Source organism: Euleptes europaea, chromosome 15 (assembly GCF_029931775.1).
Source record: "Euleptes europaea isolate rEulEur1 chromosome 15, rEulEur1.hap1, whole genome shotgun sequence".
In the NCBI taxonomy this organism is placed as follows: domain Eukaryota; kingdom Metazoa; phylum Chordata; class Lepidosauria; order Squamata; family Sphaerodactylidae; genus Euleptes; species Euleptes europaea.
Genome location: NC_079326.1, coordinates 28,221,758 through 28,243,090, shown reverse-complemented (window position 1 = coordinate 28,243,090; position 21,333 = coordinate 28,221,758). Strand labels below are relative to the sequence as shown.

General features: G+C 40.4%; 1 protein-coding gene across 1 annotated transcript in view; it reads left to right on the top strand.

Annotated features, from left to right (window-relative positions):
• Window positions 1-21,333, top strand: part of NEB (nebulin) — a 211,255-nt gene that overhangs the window by 89,282 nt on the left and 100,640 nt on the right. Inside the window, exons 64-78 of the mRNA XM_056861655.1 lie at window positions 1,528-1,839; window positions 2,883-3,086; window positions 4,753-4,857; window positions 5,943-6,050; window positions 8,462-8,773; window positions 10,163-10,366; window positions 11,322-11,426; window positions 11,540-11,647; window positions 12,574-12,885; window positions 13,962-14,165; window positions 16,198-16,302; window positions 16,842-16,949; window positions 17,938-18,249; window positions 20,501-20,704; window positions 20,881-20,985. Coding sequence (XP_056717633.1) covers window positions 1,528-1,839; window positions 2,883-3,086; window positions 4,753-4,857; window positions 5,943-6,050; window positions 8,462-8,773; window positions 10,163-10,366; window positions 11,322-11,426; window positions 11,540-11,647; window positions 12,574-12,885; window positions 13,962-14,165; window positions 16,198-16,302; window positions 16,842-16,949; window positions 17,938-18,249; window positions 20,501-20,704; window positions 20,881-20,985 — 2,808 coding nt within the window. The remainder of the gene's footprint in view (window positions 1-1,527; window positions 1,840-2,882; window positions 3,087-4,752; window positions 4,858-5,942; window positions 6,051-8,461; window positions 8,774-10,162; window positions 10,367-11,321; window positions 11,427-11,539; window positions 11,648-12,573; window positions 12,886-13,961; window positions 14,166-16,197; window positions 16,303-16,841; window positions 16,950-17,937; window positions 18,250-20,500; window positions 20,705-20,880; window positions 20,986-21,333) is intronic.

The following is a 21,333-nucleotide window of genomic DNA, read 5'->3' as shown; positions in this document are numbered from 1 at the left end:
CTCACGAAAGGGTTTCCTCATGCTGTCTGACTGCACTAAAAAAACAGGTTAGAGCAATTTATTCTGTGTTACCCATAATTACCATAGAGGACTGGGCTGTGTTGAGGAACTTTTTATTACAATAGCAGCTTTTGTTCCCATTTCAAATAGAGCAATATTCCATAGTTTGTTTGTTTTTTCTGTATTCAAACTATGCAATAAGTGAATCCCAAATTCTGAGAAAGTTAAATGAAAATGGTAGTTCAAAGCCAAGGATTAGGGCAGAAAATTCGAAGTCCTATGTTGATTATAGAAAGTTGGATTCTTTGCTTTATTGCTGTTGAACATGTGGATTATCATAACTTTTTCATATTTTAGTTTCTTTACTTTAAAGAAAAAGACAGTTCTCCAGAATGCTTCGTGGCCACCTTGTATTAATGAACAACTTCTTCAAAATTTTGATTTAGGATTTAGGTAGCCTATGCCCTTTATGATTCAGGGGAAGCACTATTCATAGAATTATTGGTTATCAGCTACATATATGACTAACTGGTAATGGGAATAATTCACAGTGGGTAGCCGTGTTAGTCTGTCTGCAGTAGTAGAAAAGAGCAAGAGTCCAGTAGCACCTTAAAGACTAACAAAAATATTTTCTGGCAGGGTATGAGCTTTTGTGAGCCACAGCTCACTTCTTCAGATACAGCTAGAATGTGAATCCATCTGTCTTTAAGTAGAGGAGAGTGAATTCAGACAAGCATTAGTATATAAATATTAACAGTACGTACATGTGAATAGCAGGCGTGATGGGATTAGGTGTGGTATGCAGAAGAGTCTGTGATGTCCAGGGGAGAGATGGGTGTGGAGAAATCAGCATTGGTAATGAGCCATGAATGCAAGGTCTTTATTCAGCCCAGGTAAATGCATTGTCTTTAGTTTGAATATCAACTGTAATTCAGCAGTTTCTCTTTCCAATCTCCCTTTGCAATTCCATTGATGCAGGTCTCTTACAAAGGAATTTCAAAGGGAGATTGGAAAGAGAAACTGCTGAATTACAGTTGATATTAAAGACAATGCATTTACCCGGGCTGAATAAAGACCTTGCATTCATGGCTCATTACCAATGCTGATTTCTCCACACCCATCTCTCTCCTGGACATCACAGACTCTTCTGCATACCACACCTAATCCCATCATGCCTGCTATTCACATGTACATACTGTTAATATTTACATACTAATGCTTGTCTGAATTCACTCTCCTCTACTTAAAGACAGATGGATTCACATTCTAGCTGTATCTGAAGAAGTGAGCTGTGGCTCACAAAAGCTCATACCCTGCCAGAAAATATTTTTGTTAGTCTTTAAGGTGCTACTGGACTCTTGCTCTTTTCTGTTAATGGGAAGTTTGTGAAACTTCAGAATGTCTCTTACAGATACATCAGGAAGTAGCCTTGCAATCTTTGAGTTTTACTTTAGGTAGGTCTCTTTCTGGAAAACAGAACAGGTGCCTTTTCTTAGCATGGATTTTGTTGTTGTTTTATTCTTACAGTACAAATACAAAGAAGGTTATCGGAAGCAGCTTGGTCACCATGTGGGAGCTCGCAGTGTAGAAGATGACCCTAAACTTGTGCATTCTATGAACGTAGCCAAGATGCAGAGTGAGAGGGAGTACAAGAAAGATTTTGAGAATTCGAAGACCAAGTATACTACTCCTGTGGATATGCTCGGTATCTTATTGGCTAAGAACTGTCAGAAACTGGTCAGTGATGTTGACTACCGCAATTACCTGCACCAGTGGACATGTCTGCCAGATCAGAATGATGTCATCCAAGCTAGAAAGGTTTACGATCTACAGAGCGATGTGAGTACCATTTACATTAGTTCCAAACCAAGACATGCTTGTGTCAGCCCTGTTTGTTAATTCATATGTCTGCCCATTCGCATTTAAAGCAGGTGTGAGTGGGTCGTTTTCATTAAAACAATTTTCATGAAAACTGTCAAGCGAGTAATAGAATCTATACTCATTATTTGTGACAAGATCTGTGAGCATTACCTCAGTGATAAATTCATGGATCTCATCTCAGTGAAAGTCCAGCTTCGAAGGTTGTAGGAAAAGCAGTAAAAGTGGATGTGTGATGCTTGAACTTGAGTCATTGCTCAACGGTGTCCATCCCAAACCAATTTTCAGTTCCAAATTTCAGGTCTGGGCTGTAAAATGTAGTCAAAACAGGAGAATGTTTATTTTTAGTCTGTTATTTCATAGCTGAGATTATGGTCACGGTTTCCAGACTGATGATGTATGGTGTAGTGGTTATAGTTTCCATCTAGCATCTGGAAGACTCAGGTTCAAAACTCCACTCTGCCATTGAAGCTTCTTGGATGGTGACCTTGGGCTGGTTAACATTTCTTAGCCTAAGCTATTTCACAGTTTTTGTTGTTGAAAGAATAAAAAAGAGGAGAGGAGAACAATGTTGTAAGCTTTTTTTCCCTCCATGTCAGGGAGAAATTTGGGGCAATAAATATGCATGTCTTTAGGAAAAGTTATCCCAGAATCCTGTTACCTCAGAAATTAACCACAGATTAAAATATATGTTTCATTTTTGTATTACTTCTGTTATATCAAATAACTAGAGCTCTCACAAATGTGATCTGCCCCTGGATCTTTTAATGTTTTCTGCCTTAAACACAAACTTCTATTTCACTTAGACAAATGGCAAACTATTGTGTGGCATACCAAGAAGATGCTAGTATTTGACCAGAAGTAGTCATAATCCCCTCTAGGGCTTACTTTAAAGAGACTTGTTGCCTTTCCCTCTCCCCAAACCATATTGTATAGCTTGAGTGATTCTTGTTCTGATTGCCTTTTATTAAGTAACTCGCTTCTTTTGTATCTCTTACACACAGAATAACTACAAGCTAGACCTTCAGTGGATGAGGGGCATTGGCTGGGTCCCCATTGGTTCATTGGATGTTGAGAAAGCCAAGAGGGCTGGAGAGATCCTAAGTGAAAAGAAATATCGTCAGCCACCAGACAGCTTCAAATTTACTAGTGTGACGGATTCTCTGGAAATAGTCTTGGCCAAGCAAAATGCAGAAACAATGAATAAGGTGAGTCTGAGCTTGCAAACAGTGAATCAGTTTTGTAGTATAAGCCATTGTGGGAAAACTCATTACATTCAAAGTAATGCAAACTGGGAACTTGTGAGGAATTACCATGGGGTGGGGAGGAATAAATGTTTTGGAAAATCCCTTCTACATCTTCCCATTGATTGAATGAGCTCTACAACACATGAAGAAATTTACTGAGTAATTAATTTGTGTTCTGCTTTTCTCCCCAGTGGGGACTCCAGTGGTTTACAACACACACACACACACACACACACACACACACACACACACACACACACACACACACAGAATTCAATAAAAATACACAAGAGCAGGAGGAAAGGTAGGCTTCTAAATACAGACCAGGTCTTCCTCTCTCTTCTGATTGCTCTTCCATGCAGCTCTAGGCAGTGTCCCTCAGTCTAAGAGCTGATGGACAAGAGCTGAATCTGCTTCTGTTGGGTTTCTGAATTGACATGGTCAAGCAGGGAAGTGGATTTTATAATTTCATTTCATCCTTTCCTGTGCTTTACAAAGTACATGTGGTTTTAGTCAAAGAGCACAAAGCAGCCACAGTGTGTTAAAAGTATATTGCTTAACTTTCCCAGTTACATCAATTAAAAGAGCATAATTTTGTCTGCACACAGTTTGAGCTACACAATTGAAACACATCCAGTCTTAACAGGTTTCTGTAAGAATGGATAAATCCTGATGGAATGGTCACATGAGCAAAGTGGTCCTGATGTCTGCACAGTCGTTATGCACTTTCACTCTCCCTAGAAGCTAAAATGACTAAACTGATGCTATCGTAATTTGGTCTCATTATGAGAAGATAAGAGTCACTAGAAAAGACAACAAGAAAAAATTGAAGGCAGCAAAAAAAGAGGAAGACCCATCATGAGATGGATTGACTCAATCAAGGAAGCCATGGGCAGCCCTTAGTTTGAGAGACCTGAGCAAGGTTGTTAACAATAGGACATTCTGGAGGTTATTAATTCACAGGGTCGCCATGAGTTGGAAGTGACCTGACGACACTTGACACACACATTTTTATTGAGAGGACTTTCCTATTAAATTAAATGAAAATGGCTTTCTTTGAGAGATCTCAACAACTTTTATCAGTTTTGTTTATTTTAGCCTTTGTTGTTTTATATGGGGAAGATCCACTCCATTCATTTTATTTGTTTGTTCAAATTTTAAGAAAGCTTATCCAAAAGGGTCCAGGTTCTTGTCATTCAGGAGGTTCTCAATAGCTGATAAACAAAAAAACCACCCTAAACACTGTGGTATGAATGATCTTGATCTTGGTAGCCAACAAAATTTCCTTATACTTAAGGATCTTTTCTAGCTCCTTCAAAGCTGCTCAGCCCAGCCTCTGTCTGATTTCTTAGTTGCAGTCTCCCTTTTGGTTGATGATGGAGCCAAGGAATAGAAAATCTTGAACAATTTCAGTTTCTTCATTGTCAACCTTGAAGTTATGTAATTTCACAGTAGTCATTACTTCTGTCTTCTTGATGGTCAGCTGTAATCCTGCTTCAGCACTTTCTGCTTTAACCTTTATCAGTAGTTTTTTCAAGTTTTCACTATTTTCTGCCAGTATTAGTAAAAATGCTGCTGGATCATTGTTCCTATAGCAGCTGTTTCTTATTTTTCTGTTGTTTCACAGCGCCTGTATACCGAAGCTTGGGATAATGACAAATTAACAATTCATGTGATGCCTGATACTCCTGAGATCATGCTAGCAAAATTCAATAAACTAAACTACAGTGAGGTGAGCACAAAAATAAAGAAAGCTGCTATCCCATGTATACCAGCAGATGTGACTGGTTCAAGCAATCCTAAGCACTGCTAGTAGTGGGCGTGGGCTGAGGAACATCTGATCACATTATACTGATGCTCCAAGAATTAGATGGGTTACCCACAGGTTTCCAGGCACAATTCAAGGTCCAGCTTTGTTACCATGATTTGCAAGGAGCTATACAGGGTCCAAGACGACAGGTTTTTGCGCAACGCTTACAAACTAAAATCTGCCCAGGAGAGATTTCAATGGAAAAGGAGGGGCAGGAAAGTGGAGATACTGAACAGAAGAATATGCATTCAGATGCATATCCGGGCTTCATTTTAGGTGGCTATGACTGCAATCCATGGAGAGTTAACAACAAAGGAGATTGTGCTATATCTGAGAATGGTCAGGAAGCCTATGTAGGTATTTAAAGAGGGACATAATGTGGTCAGAACAATAAATGTGAATATTTTGGACAGCTGGATGCTGGATAGAGGAGAGGTATACTGAGGTGTGACAACAGAAGTCTAGAGAGGTGATGATGGCAGTAGTCAAAGGTAGTGGTGACCAGAGTGTGACCCAGAGCTTTTTCAGAGGCGGTGCAGCGGAAGGGCCATCTTTTTGCAATGGTGTAGAAGGTGAAGTTATGTGACGATCATTTCACTAAGACGGGATTTGCAAATGCTGCTGTGTACACTAACATTGCCTGTGATGTGTTTTGTAGATTTGATGATGCTTTGAAAGTGGAACACTCGTTTTTGTGTTATGAATTGCTTTGAAAGCTGTATGTTAGAAAGTGGTATATAAATAAGTAAAACAAATCTCATTTGGGCTTGAGCTACCTGAGCTGGCACTGAGTTGTGTCAGTGTCAAGCAATAAATTCTGGGAAATGTGTTGAGTGCATAAATATATGGAAAGGCGGGGGTGGGGGGGAGATGCGCAACACAAAGGAAGTAAGTTCAGATAACAATGAGGTAAAATGTGCCCTATACTTTCTCCTGCTTTACTAGATTGTATTAAGTAAAATATATGCTTACTAAAGCAGAAGCCTAACGATTTTTCTTTCTCATAGAAATTATACAAACTGGCTATGGAGGAATCAAAGAAGAAAGGCTATGACCTGCGTGTTGACGCCATCCCAATTCAAGCTGCCAAAGCCTCCAGGAATATTGCCAGTGATGTATGTAGCCATTTTGTTCCACAGAAAGAAATATGTTTTTTGACACAATATTTATCACAGCCCATGAATGTAATGTGTGATGATTATGGTGGATTTATCAAACAAGAAAAATTTCAAAAGAGCATTTCTATTTTTTTTTATGATTGAACTAACTGTTGTGAATTGCTAGACTTAAATGCAGCAATGTTAAGTCGATAAGCAGTAAGAAGAAACTAGAGGAGAACAAATGCCAGATAAAATGTAAAAATATAATAGGGGATATAAGGAAATGTAGGATATAAGGGGCTTTTAAAAGGTTTACATTGGACATAACCAGTGTGCGCGGTAGGAAGAAGAAGAAGAGTTGGTTTTTATATGACAACTTTCTCTACCTTTTAAGGAGAATCAAACCAATTTACCATCTCCTTCCCTTCCCTTCCCTTCCCTTCCCTTCCCTGTGAGGTACGTGGAGCTCAGAGAGAACTGTGATTAGCCCAAGGTCACCCATCTGGCTTCATGTATAGGAGTGGGGAAACCAACCCAGTTCACCAGATTAGAGTCCGCTGCTCCTAACCACTACTCCACACTGGAAGAGGCATAGGGTGATGTGAAGACTACTGCAAAACAAATGTTAAAGCATCTCTTCATACAATGTGACAAACCACATTTAGGAACCTCTTTCTGTGGAGAAAGTAAAAAAACCCAACACTAGCCATGTCCATGATATTGGGAATGCTTTAAGTAGCTTTTCATTTCCTGGCTCTATTGAAAGATAAACATACGGTGCATTTTTCCCTTAAAATAAAATATGGGTTGTATCCAAACTTCTCTGTGGTGCGGATGATCTCTACCAATCACCAATCTAGATCCATATCATTTTAACTGTTCCTTGATCCTTAGGAGGGTGAAAGATTCAAAACTGATAAAAGGAAGTATTTTTTTCACACAACGCATAGTTAAACTGTGGAACTCCCTGCCCCAGGATGTGGTGATGGCTGCCAACTTGGAAGGCTTTAAGAGGGGAGTGGACATGTTCATGGAGGAGAGGGGTATTCATGGCTACTAGTTAAAATGGATGCTAGTCATGCTGCATACCGATTCTCTCTAGTATCAGAGGAGCATGGCTATTATTTTGGGTGCGGTGGAACACAGGCAGGATGGTGCTGCTGCAGTGGTCTTGTTTGGGGGCTTCCTAGAGGCACCTGGTTGGCCACTATGTGAACAGACTGCTGGACTTGATGGACCTTGGTCTGATCCAGCATGGCTTTTCTTATGTTCTTATGTTTTCATTCAATGGGCTGCAGCTTATGGAGGAGGTGGAAGCCATCTGTTCTGCGAGCAGAGCTCTGATTCGGGGACCTTTGAGCTGAGCTCTGTTTTGATTCAGGGACCTTTGAGCTGAGCTCTGCTTTGATTCAGGGACCTTTGAGCTAAGCCTGTGCAAAAAGAATTAGAACAATAGGGGAAAGCTGGGGGAAGAAAGAAAAAGAAGGAAAAAGAAGCAGTCGTAGGCAGAGGACCCACAGTTATCTAAAAGGAACAAGTCCTCAAGGAGTTAAGGCAAGACGAGATCCAGGAAGGGAAAGATTTATATAAATATATATATTTTACAAAGCTGACTACTTAAAACAAAATACCCCCCACTGAGATTATATGGCCCTTATTACCAAATGTTTCTATAATGAAGCTGCTATAAAATAACACCACAAGCTCTATTTCTTCTAGCAGCACACAATAGTAACACACTATATATTTAATTTAATTTAATTTATACCCTGCCCTTTCCCAACCAAGTTGGGCTCAGGGCGGCTTCCAACAATCAATAAGTATAATACAATATAAAATAGGTTAAAAACATAGAATTAAAACAATTTTACACATCAACTTAAAAGATGGCAGTCAAATTTCCTACCAATATATAATGCTAAATTTTTTCCTGATGGTGAGATAGGTTCACGAACAATCATAGGCAGAGGACCAACAGTTATCTAAAAGGAACAAGTCCTCAAGGAGTTGAGACAAGACGAGATCCAGGAAAAGGAAAGGAGTCAGCAAACGGGATAAAAGGAAAAAGAGGGGAAGGGGAAACGAAAGAGGGAGTGGAGGATAAAAGGGGAGGGAAGGGAAGGGGAGAAAGGAAGGGAAGGGAGGCCTACTGATCTACTAACCATTGCTGCCTTAGCCATATGCCCAGTGGAACAGCTCCGTCTTACAAGCCCTGTGGAAGTGAGCTAAGTCCCACTGGGCCTGGGTCTCATTAGACAGAGAGTTCCATGAGGCTGAGGCCAGAGCTGAAAAGGCCCTGTCCCTAGTTGAGGGCAGCCAAATAATGTTGGGGCTAAGGACCACTATCAGGGTTTTTCATAATACAGTAATCTGATAAGTACTCTTCTGGATAGGCAATTTATGTTAGGCTTGTGAATTTATTACAGTACAAATACAAAGAAGGTTATCGGAAGCAGCTTGGTCACCATGTGGGAGCTCGCAGCGTAGAAGATGACCCTAAAATTGTGCATTCTATGAACGTAGCCAAGATGCAGAGTGAGAGGGAGTACAAGAAAGATTTTGAGAAATCGAAGACCAAGTATACTAGTCCTGTGGATATGCTCGGTGTTTTATTGGCTAAGAACTGTCAGAAACTGGTCAGTGATGTTGACTACCGCAATTACCTGCACCAGTGGACATGTCTGCCAGATCAGAATGATGTAATCCAAGCTAGAAAGGCCTACGATCTACAGAGCGATGTGAGTACCATATGCAAAATACATAGGGTTGCCAGGTCCCTCTTCTCCACTGGCGGGAGGTTTTTGGGGCGGAGCCTGAGAAAGGCGGGGTTTGGGGAGGGAGGGACTTCAATGCCATAGAGTCCAATTGCCAAAGCGGCCATTTTTTCCAGGTGAACTGATCTCTATTGGCTGGAAATCAGTTGTAATAGCAGGAGATCTCCTGCCACCACCTGGTGGTTGAGTAATCAAAAACTGGCTCCAAGTACACAAGGAAGGCAAGGAATCAAAATAATGCACTTGTATAGCTAACAATAAAAGCTCAGACTCAAACTGAAATGCAATTAGGTCTATTCAAAGGAACAACCTTAATTATAAGAATAAATACGTGCTCAAAGAGCAAAAGACAAAAATCAAACAAAATTCACAGTTACAGTATCCCAAAGGTAAGTATAAGTATAGAATTTCTCTAAAAGGTAAGTCGAGGTATAATGGGCCAAAAGTCCAAACATCCAACTGGTAAGTATGCACAGGCAACAGAGTAGTTATAAACCTCAATGGGCTTCCGGTAAAGTCCCCATTTCATATTCTTTTTTCAAGCTTCAAATGTTTCCGTGTGCCAATAACCCTTATGGGAAAAGAAGCTTGTAAGCTTGCAATTAAATATGGACGCTTTACCAAAGCTGTCCATATTTAATTGCAAGCTTACAAGCTTCTTTTCCCATAAGGGTTATTGGCACACGGAAACATTTGAAGCTTGAAAAAAGAATATGAAATGGGGACTTTACCGGAAGCCCATTGCGGTTTATAACTACTCTGTTGCCTGTGCATACTTACCAGTTGGATGTTTGGACTTTTGGCCTATTATACCTCGACTTACCTTTTAGAGAAATTCTATACTTATACTTACCTTTGGGATACTGTAACTGTGAATTTTGTTTGATTTTTGTCTTTTGCTCTTTGAGCACGTATTTATTCTTATAATTAAGGTTGTTCCTTTGAATAGACCTAATTGCATTTCAGTTTGAGTCTGAGCTTTTATTGTTAGCTATACAAGTGCATTATTTTGATTCCTTACCACCTGGTGGTTGGCAACCCTAAAAATAGATAAAGCTTAAGGCTTTGGCCAATAAATACGTACCATTAAAGGAAAGGAAAGGATAAAGCAGTGAATAAATTTGAGATGTCCTATTGCTGCTTCACATATTTTAATCAGCCACCACAGATTAGTCACCAGTCAGATTTTTCATATCACTCTGTGTTAACTCCAACACAATGTTTTTCATTGGGGATAGTGTATACTTTCAGTTGAGAATGATCCGGTTGAGACATTGAATCCTTGCAAGTCAGACTCTAAATACTTGATACTATGAAACAATTCAAAGCTAATATCTAATATCTATGTTTCAGGCTATTTACAAGTCTGATATGGAATGGCTGAAAGGTACTGGGTGGATTCCTGTTGGGTCTCTGGAAGCTGAGAAAGTGAAGAGAGCTGGAGAAATCCTAAGTGATAGGAAATACCGACAACCACCTGATCAACTCAAGTTTACCAGCGTAACAGATTCTTTGGAGATAGAGCTGGCAAAACATAATGCTGAGACAATGAACAAGGTAATCAATGTTTTTGACCATGTTTACTTCAAGTAGGATCCAAAGAACTATGAGTGGAGGTCTAGCCATGGAATAAATCTTTCCTCTTTGCCCCTTTCACCCTTGTGATTCCTGGAGTGTGTCTCCTGAACATTGGGGTATACATTGGGGTTGAATTGCTTGCCATGCAATGTGGAATTTTAATCCTGACCCCCCACCCCACCCTGAATCAAAGGAGTGTGGAGCCCTGCAAAACAGAGGGAGAGGTGACCTTACTGAGCTCACCAGCTACCTTCATACTATAGACCTCTCTTTGTCGTCAACCTCATTAAACCATGAACACAAGAGCTACTTATCTTGACCTACCCCCTAGTCTGTCAATGATTGCACAGCTCCTACAATTTATATATCTTATCAGCTCACACCAGAGGTTTTTGAGTTGAATTATTTTATACAAGGCAAAACCACATGGCAGTTGAAGGGAACACAGCGATGATTTTTCTCATCTGGTCAGGAAGATGGCTAATCAGAAAAGATAGCCTTGAAAAGGAAATCACATACACTCTTAGTTACATTTCTCTCCCTTCTGCCTCCTCAGTGCACCCCTCCAACCAACATGGTAGCTAGTTCACACAGGTCACAACAGCTGCAGGAATCTACTTTCCCAAGATCTTATGAAACTGCTGCAGGGAGGGGAATACAGGAAAGATTCCTGATCCTTGCATGCATGTATCACAGGTTGCAACTCATGATACTAATACATGGTCTTCAAACTTTCAGGTATTCTTATGTAAAATCTCTAGTTGGGTCTCATGAAATACATTATGATCCATATTCATCTGCTATTTCTTTCCTTCTTTCCCTAAGGATTTGATAGCAACAGCATCCATTTTCCTATTTTTGCATTTGAGGCTGCATGAAAATTATATGCTTTCTTAAGATAAAATAGAAATGTTTGTTTTCTTACTCCCCACAGAAATTATACACTGAAGCCTGGGATAAAGACAAAACTACCATCCATGTAATGCCAGATACCCCAGAGATTGTGCTGGCAAAGGCCAATTCAGCCAACATTAGCCATGTAAGCATGTTTTAAGGAGCATTATAAACTATACAGAGAGTCAATTTAAATTATGTGAAAGCATATTTACTTTGATGTACCCTTCTTTCTTTTTTTAAAAATCTCCTCTGTAGAGACTTTACATTGAAGGTTGGGAAGAGGCCAAGAAGAAAGGTTATGACCTGAGACCTGATGCAATTTCAATCGTTGCTGCAAAGGCATCTAGAGAGATAGCTAGTGATGTAAGTGGTTATCACCCTTATGAGTTTCAAAATGACTGCTGTATAAATGATAAAGGACACAAAAAATGGTAGAAATGTTAAGGATGAAAGTGAAATGTAGGTCCATCATAAGTCATACTGAACAAGAGAGGGACCTGTGAGGAATCTAAGGGGGAAGGGAAACCTCACCCCTTCACCTCTTATTCTTGCTCCTTCTTCTCACTGTTGCCACCCCCCCCCCCATTTTAGATAGGCGGTTCGGGGTCTACGTTTTTTTGAAGGGGGGCAAGAGGATAAAATGACACTCAAACTACAACATGTTTCTGAAGTAATAGTGCATAATGCAGCAAACACTGACAAATTATAGGTGTCAGTAAAAATAAATGATTTATAAGGCACTGGGACTGGGTGACTTTCTGACCTGGGAGAAACTGTTGCTTTAAAAATGCTTTAATTATTAAACTGATACAGAACAAAATGTTGCTAATACACACTTTTTTTTAATAAATATTTTTATTAATTTTAACTTATAAGTGGGTACAGAAGGAAAAAAGGGTAGGGAAAAATAAAGGTGGATAAATACACGGATATTGTACAGTTTTGGTATAAATAATACTACCACCTTATAAGGTGAGAGAGGAAAAAAAAGTAGAGAAGTGAAAAATAAAACTATATGTATATCATTATGCTGATATCTAGCATTCACTGCTACTATTTACAATATCTTCCATATTTATTGTCTTGCTGATGTTTAACTCGATTAAGTCTTTTGTCTTGTGTTTTTCATGAATTCATAAAAAGGTCTCCATCTCTCGTGACTCCGTTCTCGTGTAGTATCTTTCAAACATTCCGTTAAGCTAATACACACTTGAGTCTCAGTTTTGCAAATGTTTTGTTTCATTTGATATTAATTTGTTCAGTTTTATTCATTAATATTTCTTTTACAGTATCAGTACAAAAAAGCGTATGAGAAGCAGAGAGGACACTATATTGGTGTCGGAAACCTTCAAGAAGATCCCAAGCTGGTGTGGCATTTACATGCAGCCAGGATTCAGAGCGACAGAGAGTACAAAAAAGACTTTGAGAAATGGAAAACAAAGATCCATAGTCCAGTCGATATGCTGTCAATCTTGCTGGCTAAGAATTGTCAGAAGTTGGTCAGTGATGTGGATTACCGCCGTTACCTGCATGAGTGGACTTGCCTGCCAGACCAGAATGATGTAATTCATGCAAAGAAGGTTTATGAGTTGCAAAGTGAGGTATGTAAAAACATATGTAAATGCTTGTTTTCATATTTTTGTATACCCAAGTTAACAGGTTGGATCCAAACTTAGTTTTAGGAGCGTGCATTCGGCAAATCCAAACCAAAAAAAATGGACCTTTTAACAGTAGACCGCAAATCCCGATCCTGAAAAAGACAAAAAAAAATTTGTTTTTCCTGATCATTTTTGGATTGCTGGCTACAACCCCCTTTGTGTGTGTAAAGTACCCTCAAGTTGTAGCCGACTTATGGCAACCCCTTTTGGGGTTTTCATGGCAAGGGACTAACAGAGGTGGTTTGCCAGTGCCTTCCTCTGCACAGCAGCCCTGGTATTCCTCGATGGTCTCCCATCCAAATACTTACCAGGGCTGACCCTGCTTAGCTTCTGAGATCTGACGAGATCAGGGGCCCTTTAAAAGGGGAAATAACCCTCTTCAGCGCATTCACAACAAGCACTGTAAAGGTTAAATCCCCCCTCCCTTCTTCTCCATTATAATCTATGGGGAATCTTTCTGGGGCTTGGGGGGGGGCTGTTCTTTAAGGTAGAAGCACCAAATTTGCAGCATATCCGCCGGTGACTCTCCTTAGAAGAACTCCCAAGATTGGTAAAGATTGGATCAGGGGGTCCAATTTTATGGAGCCCATTTTCCTCCATTTGTAATAGCAGGGGATCTCTAGGCCCCACCTGGAGGTTAGCAGGCCTACTTTAGAGCCATAGAGCTTTATAGCAGTGTTGAACTAATACTTAGTTTCCAAGTTTCAGAATAAGATAAATCAGACTAGCAAGGCTAGTCAAGTACTAGTGGCAACCAAAAAAAGAGAGTTAGGGATAGAGTAAGTTCCCTTAACTCAGAACTCTATTTGAGCGGTGATGTGCACCTGGAGTTTGTGTACATGCAGCTGCCCCGTCTACTTGAGTGGAAAGATCCCACCACTCTTATGGTAAGAGGAGCACAATTAGTACATCACAGTCTTCATACTTGCAAGGTATTGATTTTTTTTTAAAAGCATCTACTTTGTGGAAGTGCCCTTCTAGCTTTCTTCTGTGAAACATCTGTGTTTTCTTCTTCACAGAATGCGTACAAGGCAGATCTGGAGTGGCTGCGTGGTGTTGGTTGGATCCCACAGGGCTCCTTGGAAGTCCTCAAAGTGAAGAAAGCCCAGGATATTCTGAATGACAGACTGTATCGTCAACGACCAGACTCTCTGAAATTTACTGCTATTGTTGATACACCAGAAATTGTCTTGGCTAAGTCCAATGCTTTGCTTCACAGTGGGGTAAGGGAAATTTGTATTTGGACTTCTCTCTCCTGGTGTCTGCCTTATTTTGAATCTTACGCAAAATGCTCTGTAGGGGCACAGATACACTGAGATCAAGAAAACTTTATGGAAACCCTTGGTCAGAAACTGTGCAGCATTAAGCCCACTTATGTTCTTGTTTAAATCACATTTTGGTCTTCTTCAGATCAAAACAGTTTTTCTGTTGTGTTAGATATCCCTTAAAAAGACGGATGCAGGAAATCTGTTCATTTCAAAATTTGATGCTTTGATAGATTTTTGTTCTTTGTTACATGAATGGTGATAGAAAATAATTTTCTATATACATACCCCTTCCAGCTAGTGCAAACAAGTATTTTGTAGTGGTTAGAGTGCCAGATTAGTACTGAGAAGACTCAGGTTCAGATTCCTATACTGCTATGAAGTTTGCTGGGTGGCCTCTATCTCTCACTGTCTCTCAGCCTCACCTACCTCACAGAAGATAATAAATGGAGAGGGGGGTTAGACAATGACCATGTGCATTATCCTGAGATCTTTGTAAGAAGGGCAGGATAAAACACTAATAAATACATGCAGTGGCTATTCCAGTTTTTCTGATAATGTAAACAGTTCTCACAAGTTTTCATAAGTCCCCACTGCTCTCAGGAATAAACCAGTCATACCAGCGGTTTATTACAGAGCATGAGCCACTTGGAGTACAGTGATGCATGACTTGGGAAAATCCAAGCAGGAAGCAAAACGTCTTTGAGCTGTCACTTCACCTCTGATAGAAGATCTGGCTTTTGCCTCGAAGGCCCCAATAGACAAATAGTGCAAATATCGAACTGAGGGTCAGAGGGTCAGTAAACTTCTCATCTACAGCTGGGCATATTATTGGTGAACTAGTTTGTGGTGGGAACAAGAGAATAAGCCACCCAATTGTCATTGGTCCAAACAAGAGGATACTTCCTGGTTCACAGTGCTAGAGGTACACAGTAATGTGCCCCTTTGTCTAGCCTTTGTCTTTGCCCAGCCCTGGAACCTCAGGGAGAATGAGCCTCAGTAAGCCTATTCAAAGGTGGGGAAGAGACTGATGCATCCCTCAACACAAGGAGGGGATATTAAGAGGAGTGTAAGTTAACTTTAACTAACTGTTTTAGGTTTGTTTGTTTTTCCCTAGCCAACCCTACTATGAGGGTTACCGCACTTTGTATTCCCAGCAATGTATTAAGAGTTTGAAAATGTTGTAAAAATCATTGCTTTAAAAGGGTTTTGGATACCATGGCTTATACTGTAAATGGTTGGAAGATGTCTTCGCAGCTAAAGGGGCCAAACAAAGTGCAAACAGTATTTTTTATAACGTTTTCAAACTCTTAATACATCCCTGGGAATACATAGAAAGTGCGAACAGTATTTTTTATAACATTTTCAAACTCTTAATACATCGCTGCAAATACAAGTGCGGTAACCCCCCAAATTTACCCTTGCTGTAAAATACTTCCCAACTATATGATGAAACGTTTAGTGGAATAAAGCTCTTTTAGAAACCCAAGCGCTTGATCCTTAGGAGAGATGGAATTCCTTGCATAAATCACTCCAGCTCATATAAGCCCACAGTCCGCTAAGCCATACAAAGAAACTGACAGTCCTGGATGGACAGCTCCAGTTGGGAGAGAAACCCAGAAGAAAGGGAAGGGGGGCGAGAAACTGAGGAAAGATCAGCCGAAGGCACCTAGCCGAGGTTAAGCAGAGACCGTCTCTTCCGGCATTATGCTGGGGGAATTCCAATAGTTGAAATCTCTCTAGTGGTGGCAAGCTACCTGGGTCTGATCCAGTTTGGACAGGAGGACCCCAACTTGGATAAAGTTTTTCCCATGAATCCTGTCTCCTCGTTGATTTAGTTCAGGCACCAAGCCAAGATAGCAGGCAAAAGAGAGTGAGCTGAGTGCCACGAAGATGAGGATCATGACAAAATTATATGGGAAGTTATGATTGCTATTAGCAGCATAGCAAGTTATAATGATCTGTGGCTGAATGTTTTGTTTCTCATTAGGCTTTATATCGTGAACTCTGGGATAAAGAAAAGACACAGTTCACCCTTCCAGTTGATACCCCTGAGATGGTGCTATCCAAAATGAATGCTCTGAACATCAGCAAAGTAAGAAGTGAAATAATTAAACATGAATGTATCTATATTTTAGACCAAGAGCCTGGTGGGACCTGTATACTTGTAATATTGTTATATGATTGGAATCAAACTTACCTAATAGTGAGATATTAAAGTTCAGTTGGTACCAAACATAAGAGACTCATTGTCGAACATGTTCTGATACTGTAATGCATGGATTGTGGAAACCGCAATGGTTAAAAGGAACTGCCTACATTCCAAGTGTAGGTAGGGTAAAATTTCTGTGAAAGGTGATTGTGAATAATGGATTTCACAGAAGGAATTATTTGACTTTTGGTAAATGGTAGTATGAGCAAATATACATTTGAGCATTTTACCCTTCCAAGAGATCTTTGTTATGGGAGATTGATTAGGGGACAGTCACTAAATAGTGACAATTCCCTATCATAAATAATTCGATAAACTCACCATCATTTGTAGTAAGGAACATAAATACATGAGATAATATTCTTTAGTAACTCTTACTAAAATGATATACCCTGATGTTGAATTATTCACTTCTTCTGCAGAAACATTATCAATCAGGCTGGGAAGAAGCCAAGAAGAAAGGTTATGACTTAAGACTGGATGCCATTGAAATCCAGCAGGCCAAGGCTTCTAGAAATATTGCCAGTGAGGTACTCCTGTTGCATTCTTTTTTCTTGTAACATTACACATCTATATTATATGCATGTCTATGTTGAACAGATAACTACTATATTGGTTAATAGTATCAAGCTTCTTTCAGATTATGAATTGGCATTTCTATACTATTGGCACATGTACCATGGCACGAGCCCATATGTGCTCTAAGCTGCCCATTACCGAGAGTTTTCATTCATCATTTGCTATTACCAGTCAATCTGTTTCCAACAATTTTGGTTGAATCATTTTAACACAATGGCAGGCCAGTTTTATCTAGTCTTGTTTTGTCCCTAAACTACAAGAACTGCAATGATGGATCAGGTTAACAGTTGACATGGCTCATCATTTTGCCTTCCAGCCCATAGCTAATCAGGCATGCTTCACTCTTAAACTGTCAGCCCAGATATACCGATGTCTAAAGCAAAAACAAAACACTCTAATTATGAAGGGCAGGTATGTGTATCTAAGGAGATTATATGTATGTGTACCTAAGGAGATGGAGAGCTATGATTGGCTAATGTGGAAAAGCATACTGTGTATTTGGAGACATGACTCTCTGTATTTTCCATGCAAAATATGTGTGGAACCTGGCCATTGATAAAATGTGAAATGGATCTCAGGTGACAAGAAAGTTAAAAATAGAGCATGGTTGTGACATACATATACCATGGTGAATTTCTGGCACCTGGAAATATTTATATACTGTGTCTGAATACAGGAGTGGTACTTCTTGCTATTAATATTATGTCACTGTGGAAACCTGTCAGTGCTGATCCATTATTTATTTGTTTACTCAGCATGCCTAGATGGAACTAATATCCACTCAGCCCACTATAATTTATTCCTACACAAATATACATTGAACTGCAGCCTTCGAGTAATAAAATTTTGATACATGATTTACATTTTAAAAATCTTGAATGATCCTTGTACAGCATCAGGTGAAAATTCTCAATGTATTTTTCTTTAAAATACTATTAGTACAAGTACAAAGAAGGCTACCGTAAGCAACTTGGACACCACGTGGGATGCCGGAACATCTACGATGACCCCAAGCTGGTCCTGGCGATTCATGTAGCTAAACTGCAAAGTGACCGAGTGTACAAGAAGGAGTTTGAGAAATGGAAGACCAAGTTCAATAGCCCGGTGGACATGCTGTCCATCTTGTTGGCCAAGAACTGTCAGAAACTGGTCAGTGACATTGATTACCGCCGCTATCTGCATGAATGGACATGTCTGCCTGACCAGAATGATGTCATCCAAGCCAAGAAAGCATATGAGCTACAGAGTGATGTGAGTAAAAACAATAATTCACCTTACATTATACATTTCTCTCTTTTGCCTCTTTTAATCCCTCTGGACCTTTGGTGAACAGTTATTGTTTATTTAGGAATTTATATCCTGCTTTTTTCCTTGATGAACTCAAGAAATAGAAAAAATAGTTTAAAAGAAAACACAACTCTGTGAGCCATGAACTAACAGCCAGGAGCAATGCCTACAATACCTGCTTTTTTTTTTTTTTTTTGCCCTTAAGTCACAGCTGATTTAGGATTTTCATAACAAGAGATGTTCAGAGGTGGTTTGCCATTACATACCTCTGTGTAACAACCTTGGACTTCCTTCGTGGTCTCCCAGCCAAGTACTTACCAGGGCTGACTTTGCTTAGCTTCTGAGATGTGATGAGCTTGGACTAGCCTGTCCTGTCCAGGTCAGGACATCAGTGCCTTCCACAGAGGAGAAACAGAAGCTCAGCCCCAATCTCATATAGCTGGCCAAAAGATATTTCTCATGTTCCTCCCCTGCTGGAAAACCTGTCACCACCAATTGCTGTGTTGTAATTTAAGATGGGCATTTGTACCTGTGATAGTAATTTTAAGCAGACTTAAGCAGCCTTAAAACCAATCTGCTTTGGAGGGTTAATTCCACCACCACCCTTAGCTTGATTGTTGAAGGTGGATGGATAGCCAATGTGAGCAATTATCATTCAGTCGAAAGCCCAGTTTCAACTCTTTGCTCTATCACAAGCATATGTTTAATCAGTTCTTCTTTACATTTCTCAGGTGGTGTAAACTCTATTACAATGTGTCTTAGGGAGGATTCACATGACTTCCCAGATATGTGATTGCCACTTCAAAGGTCTTTGCTTCCTATTGGTTATTATAAGGAGATATTGGGTGTCAACTGTATGCCATCATTCCGGTGACTATCAGGATAATTGTATTGAAGCAATGCAAAATTTTTGTTGAAGGCTTTCACTGTCAGAGTTCATTGGTTCTTGTAGGTTATCCGGGCTGTGTAACCATGGTCTTGGAATTTTCTTTCCTGACGTTTCGCCAGCAGCTGTGGCAGGCATCTTCAGAGTAGTAACACTGAGAGACACTGTCCTTCAGTGTTACTACTCTGAAGATGCCTGCCACAGCTGCTGGCGAAACATCAGGAAAGAAAATTCCAAGACCACGGTTACACAGCCAGGATAACCTACAAGAACCAATGCAAAAATTATTTTGCCCAGCATACGTAACCATTCTTGTGGAGATTTTCAACACATTCCAGAACTAGCTATAAAAAGCTGTGGCATACAATTGGTATCCATTTATATCTCCTTACAATTCTGCGAAGCTACCACTAAGAAGTTGCTTAAAAATGCCAGGTCTATTAACACCTGCATGCACAGAAGTGGTTCACTGTGGGCAGAGAGCCCCAGTGTGCAGACGTTTTGAGAGATTTTCAAGTGGCCACCATTCCTACATGAATTAATCTTCCACCCCTTATTTCTGGGTGAGATTAGAAGAGCTAATTTAAAAAAAAAAATTGAACTTACAGAGCATTTCTGAGCTTTTAGTTCAGTGCGAAAGCCCTTAGGAGGCCAGGAAAACACTGCGCCGGCATTCAGGCCCACCGCGCCGGCATCTGGGCTACTTACACCGGCATTAATGGCCCGAACACCGGCAGGAAGGCCTGGACACTGGTCTCTGGGGGCTGCAGTGGCAGCGCTCCCCCGGGACGCTGACAGGGCCTTCCACTGGTGTCCCACCGGTGTAAAGGCCCATGCCGGCATCTCGGAAGGCGTCCCAGCATCCTGGAAGGTGTTCCTGGGGTGGGCTGGGGCACTTTTCTCTATTGGGCAAAAAGCCCCATTTAAACGTTTTAAAGCCTCTAAAAAGCTTTTTTCGGTTTTCGGCGAAACAGGTTAGGAGGTGCCACTGTAAATGTTGGACTGAGAATTTTTCTCCTATGTTGACTTTAGTCCCAACTGGATATTTAGATCTAGAGCTGTTCACTAAAATCTTAATTTGTCCTCAGAAGCACTGTTGCTTTTCTATAATATGCTGCTGACACTACCAGTCAATATGGATAAAGAGAAGCCCAAATACCTCAATGGAGTGGTATGGAAAGCACTCTGCATTGTGGCAATCCAGATATGGATGTTCAGAGCCTCTGTCCTCAGGAGAAGATTAATTGTCTTCAAGCAGCAACATTCTTCTTCATATGTTGAGGGTTAACTTCAGCTGTATTATGACCTGTGCACCTGATTCCTTTGCAGAATGCATATAAATCAGACCTGGAGTGGCTGCGTGGCATTGGCTGGATGCCAGAGGGCTCTGTGGAAGTCCTCAAAGTGAAAAAAGCTCAAGAACTTCTGAACGACAGATTATATAAGCAACGTCCAGACACACTGAAGTTTACCAGTATCGTTGACCCACCTCCTGTTGTCCTGGCTAAGATCAATGCCCAACAAATCAGTGAGGTGAACTGCAATTATGCCATTACTCTATTCATTACTATATTCATTATGATGGGGTGGTTCTGAAAATAGATGAGATCGGTGGCTTGAAAAACTGGGAAAATATGGTTGTGTGGCTTTGAAAAATAAGGGAGATTTTCATATTTCGGTGAAATAATCCAGTGTTTGTGCCTCTTTAGCATCTGTACCGTGACGCCTGGGATAAAGAGAAGATACAGGTCCATCTTCCTTCCGATACCCCTGGAATGCTGCTGTCTAAGATGAATGCTGTGAATATCAGCAATGTAAGCAAATTAATTACAGCATCAAATTAGTCTTCTCTGTTTGCAGAGTGATACATCCCCGCCGAGCCAGCATCGACAACTTAAAGCAAAGGTCCTCGGGCATTTGCCTGTAATACTGGATATTGTGGCTAGTCCCTTTCAGCACAGGGCCTCCAGGGTTGCATATAGCTGTCCCTGACATGGACAGTGGCCTTTGGACTTACACTGCATCAATGGTGTGCCAGAACAGCTCTGTCCCTACCATGCCACTCTTTTGACATAAGATGGCAGGCCACTCATCCTTTTCCGAGGATAGCAGCTGCCTAATAAGATTTCCCACCCAATAGCTTCTCTCTTAGAATAGCAGTT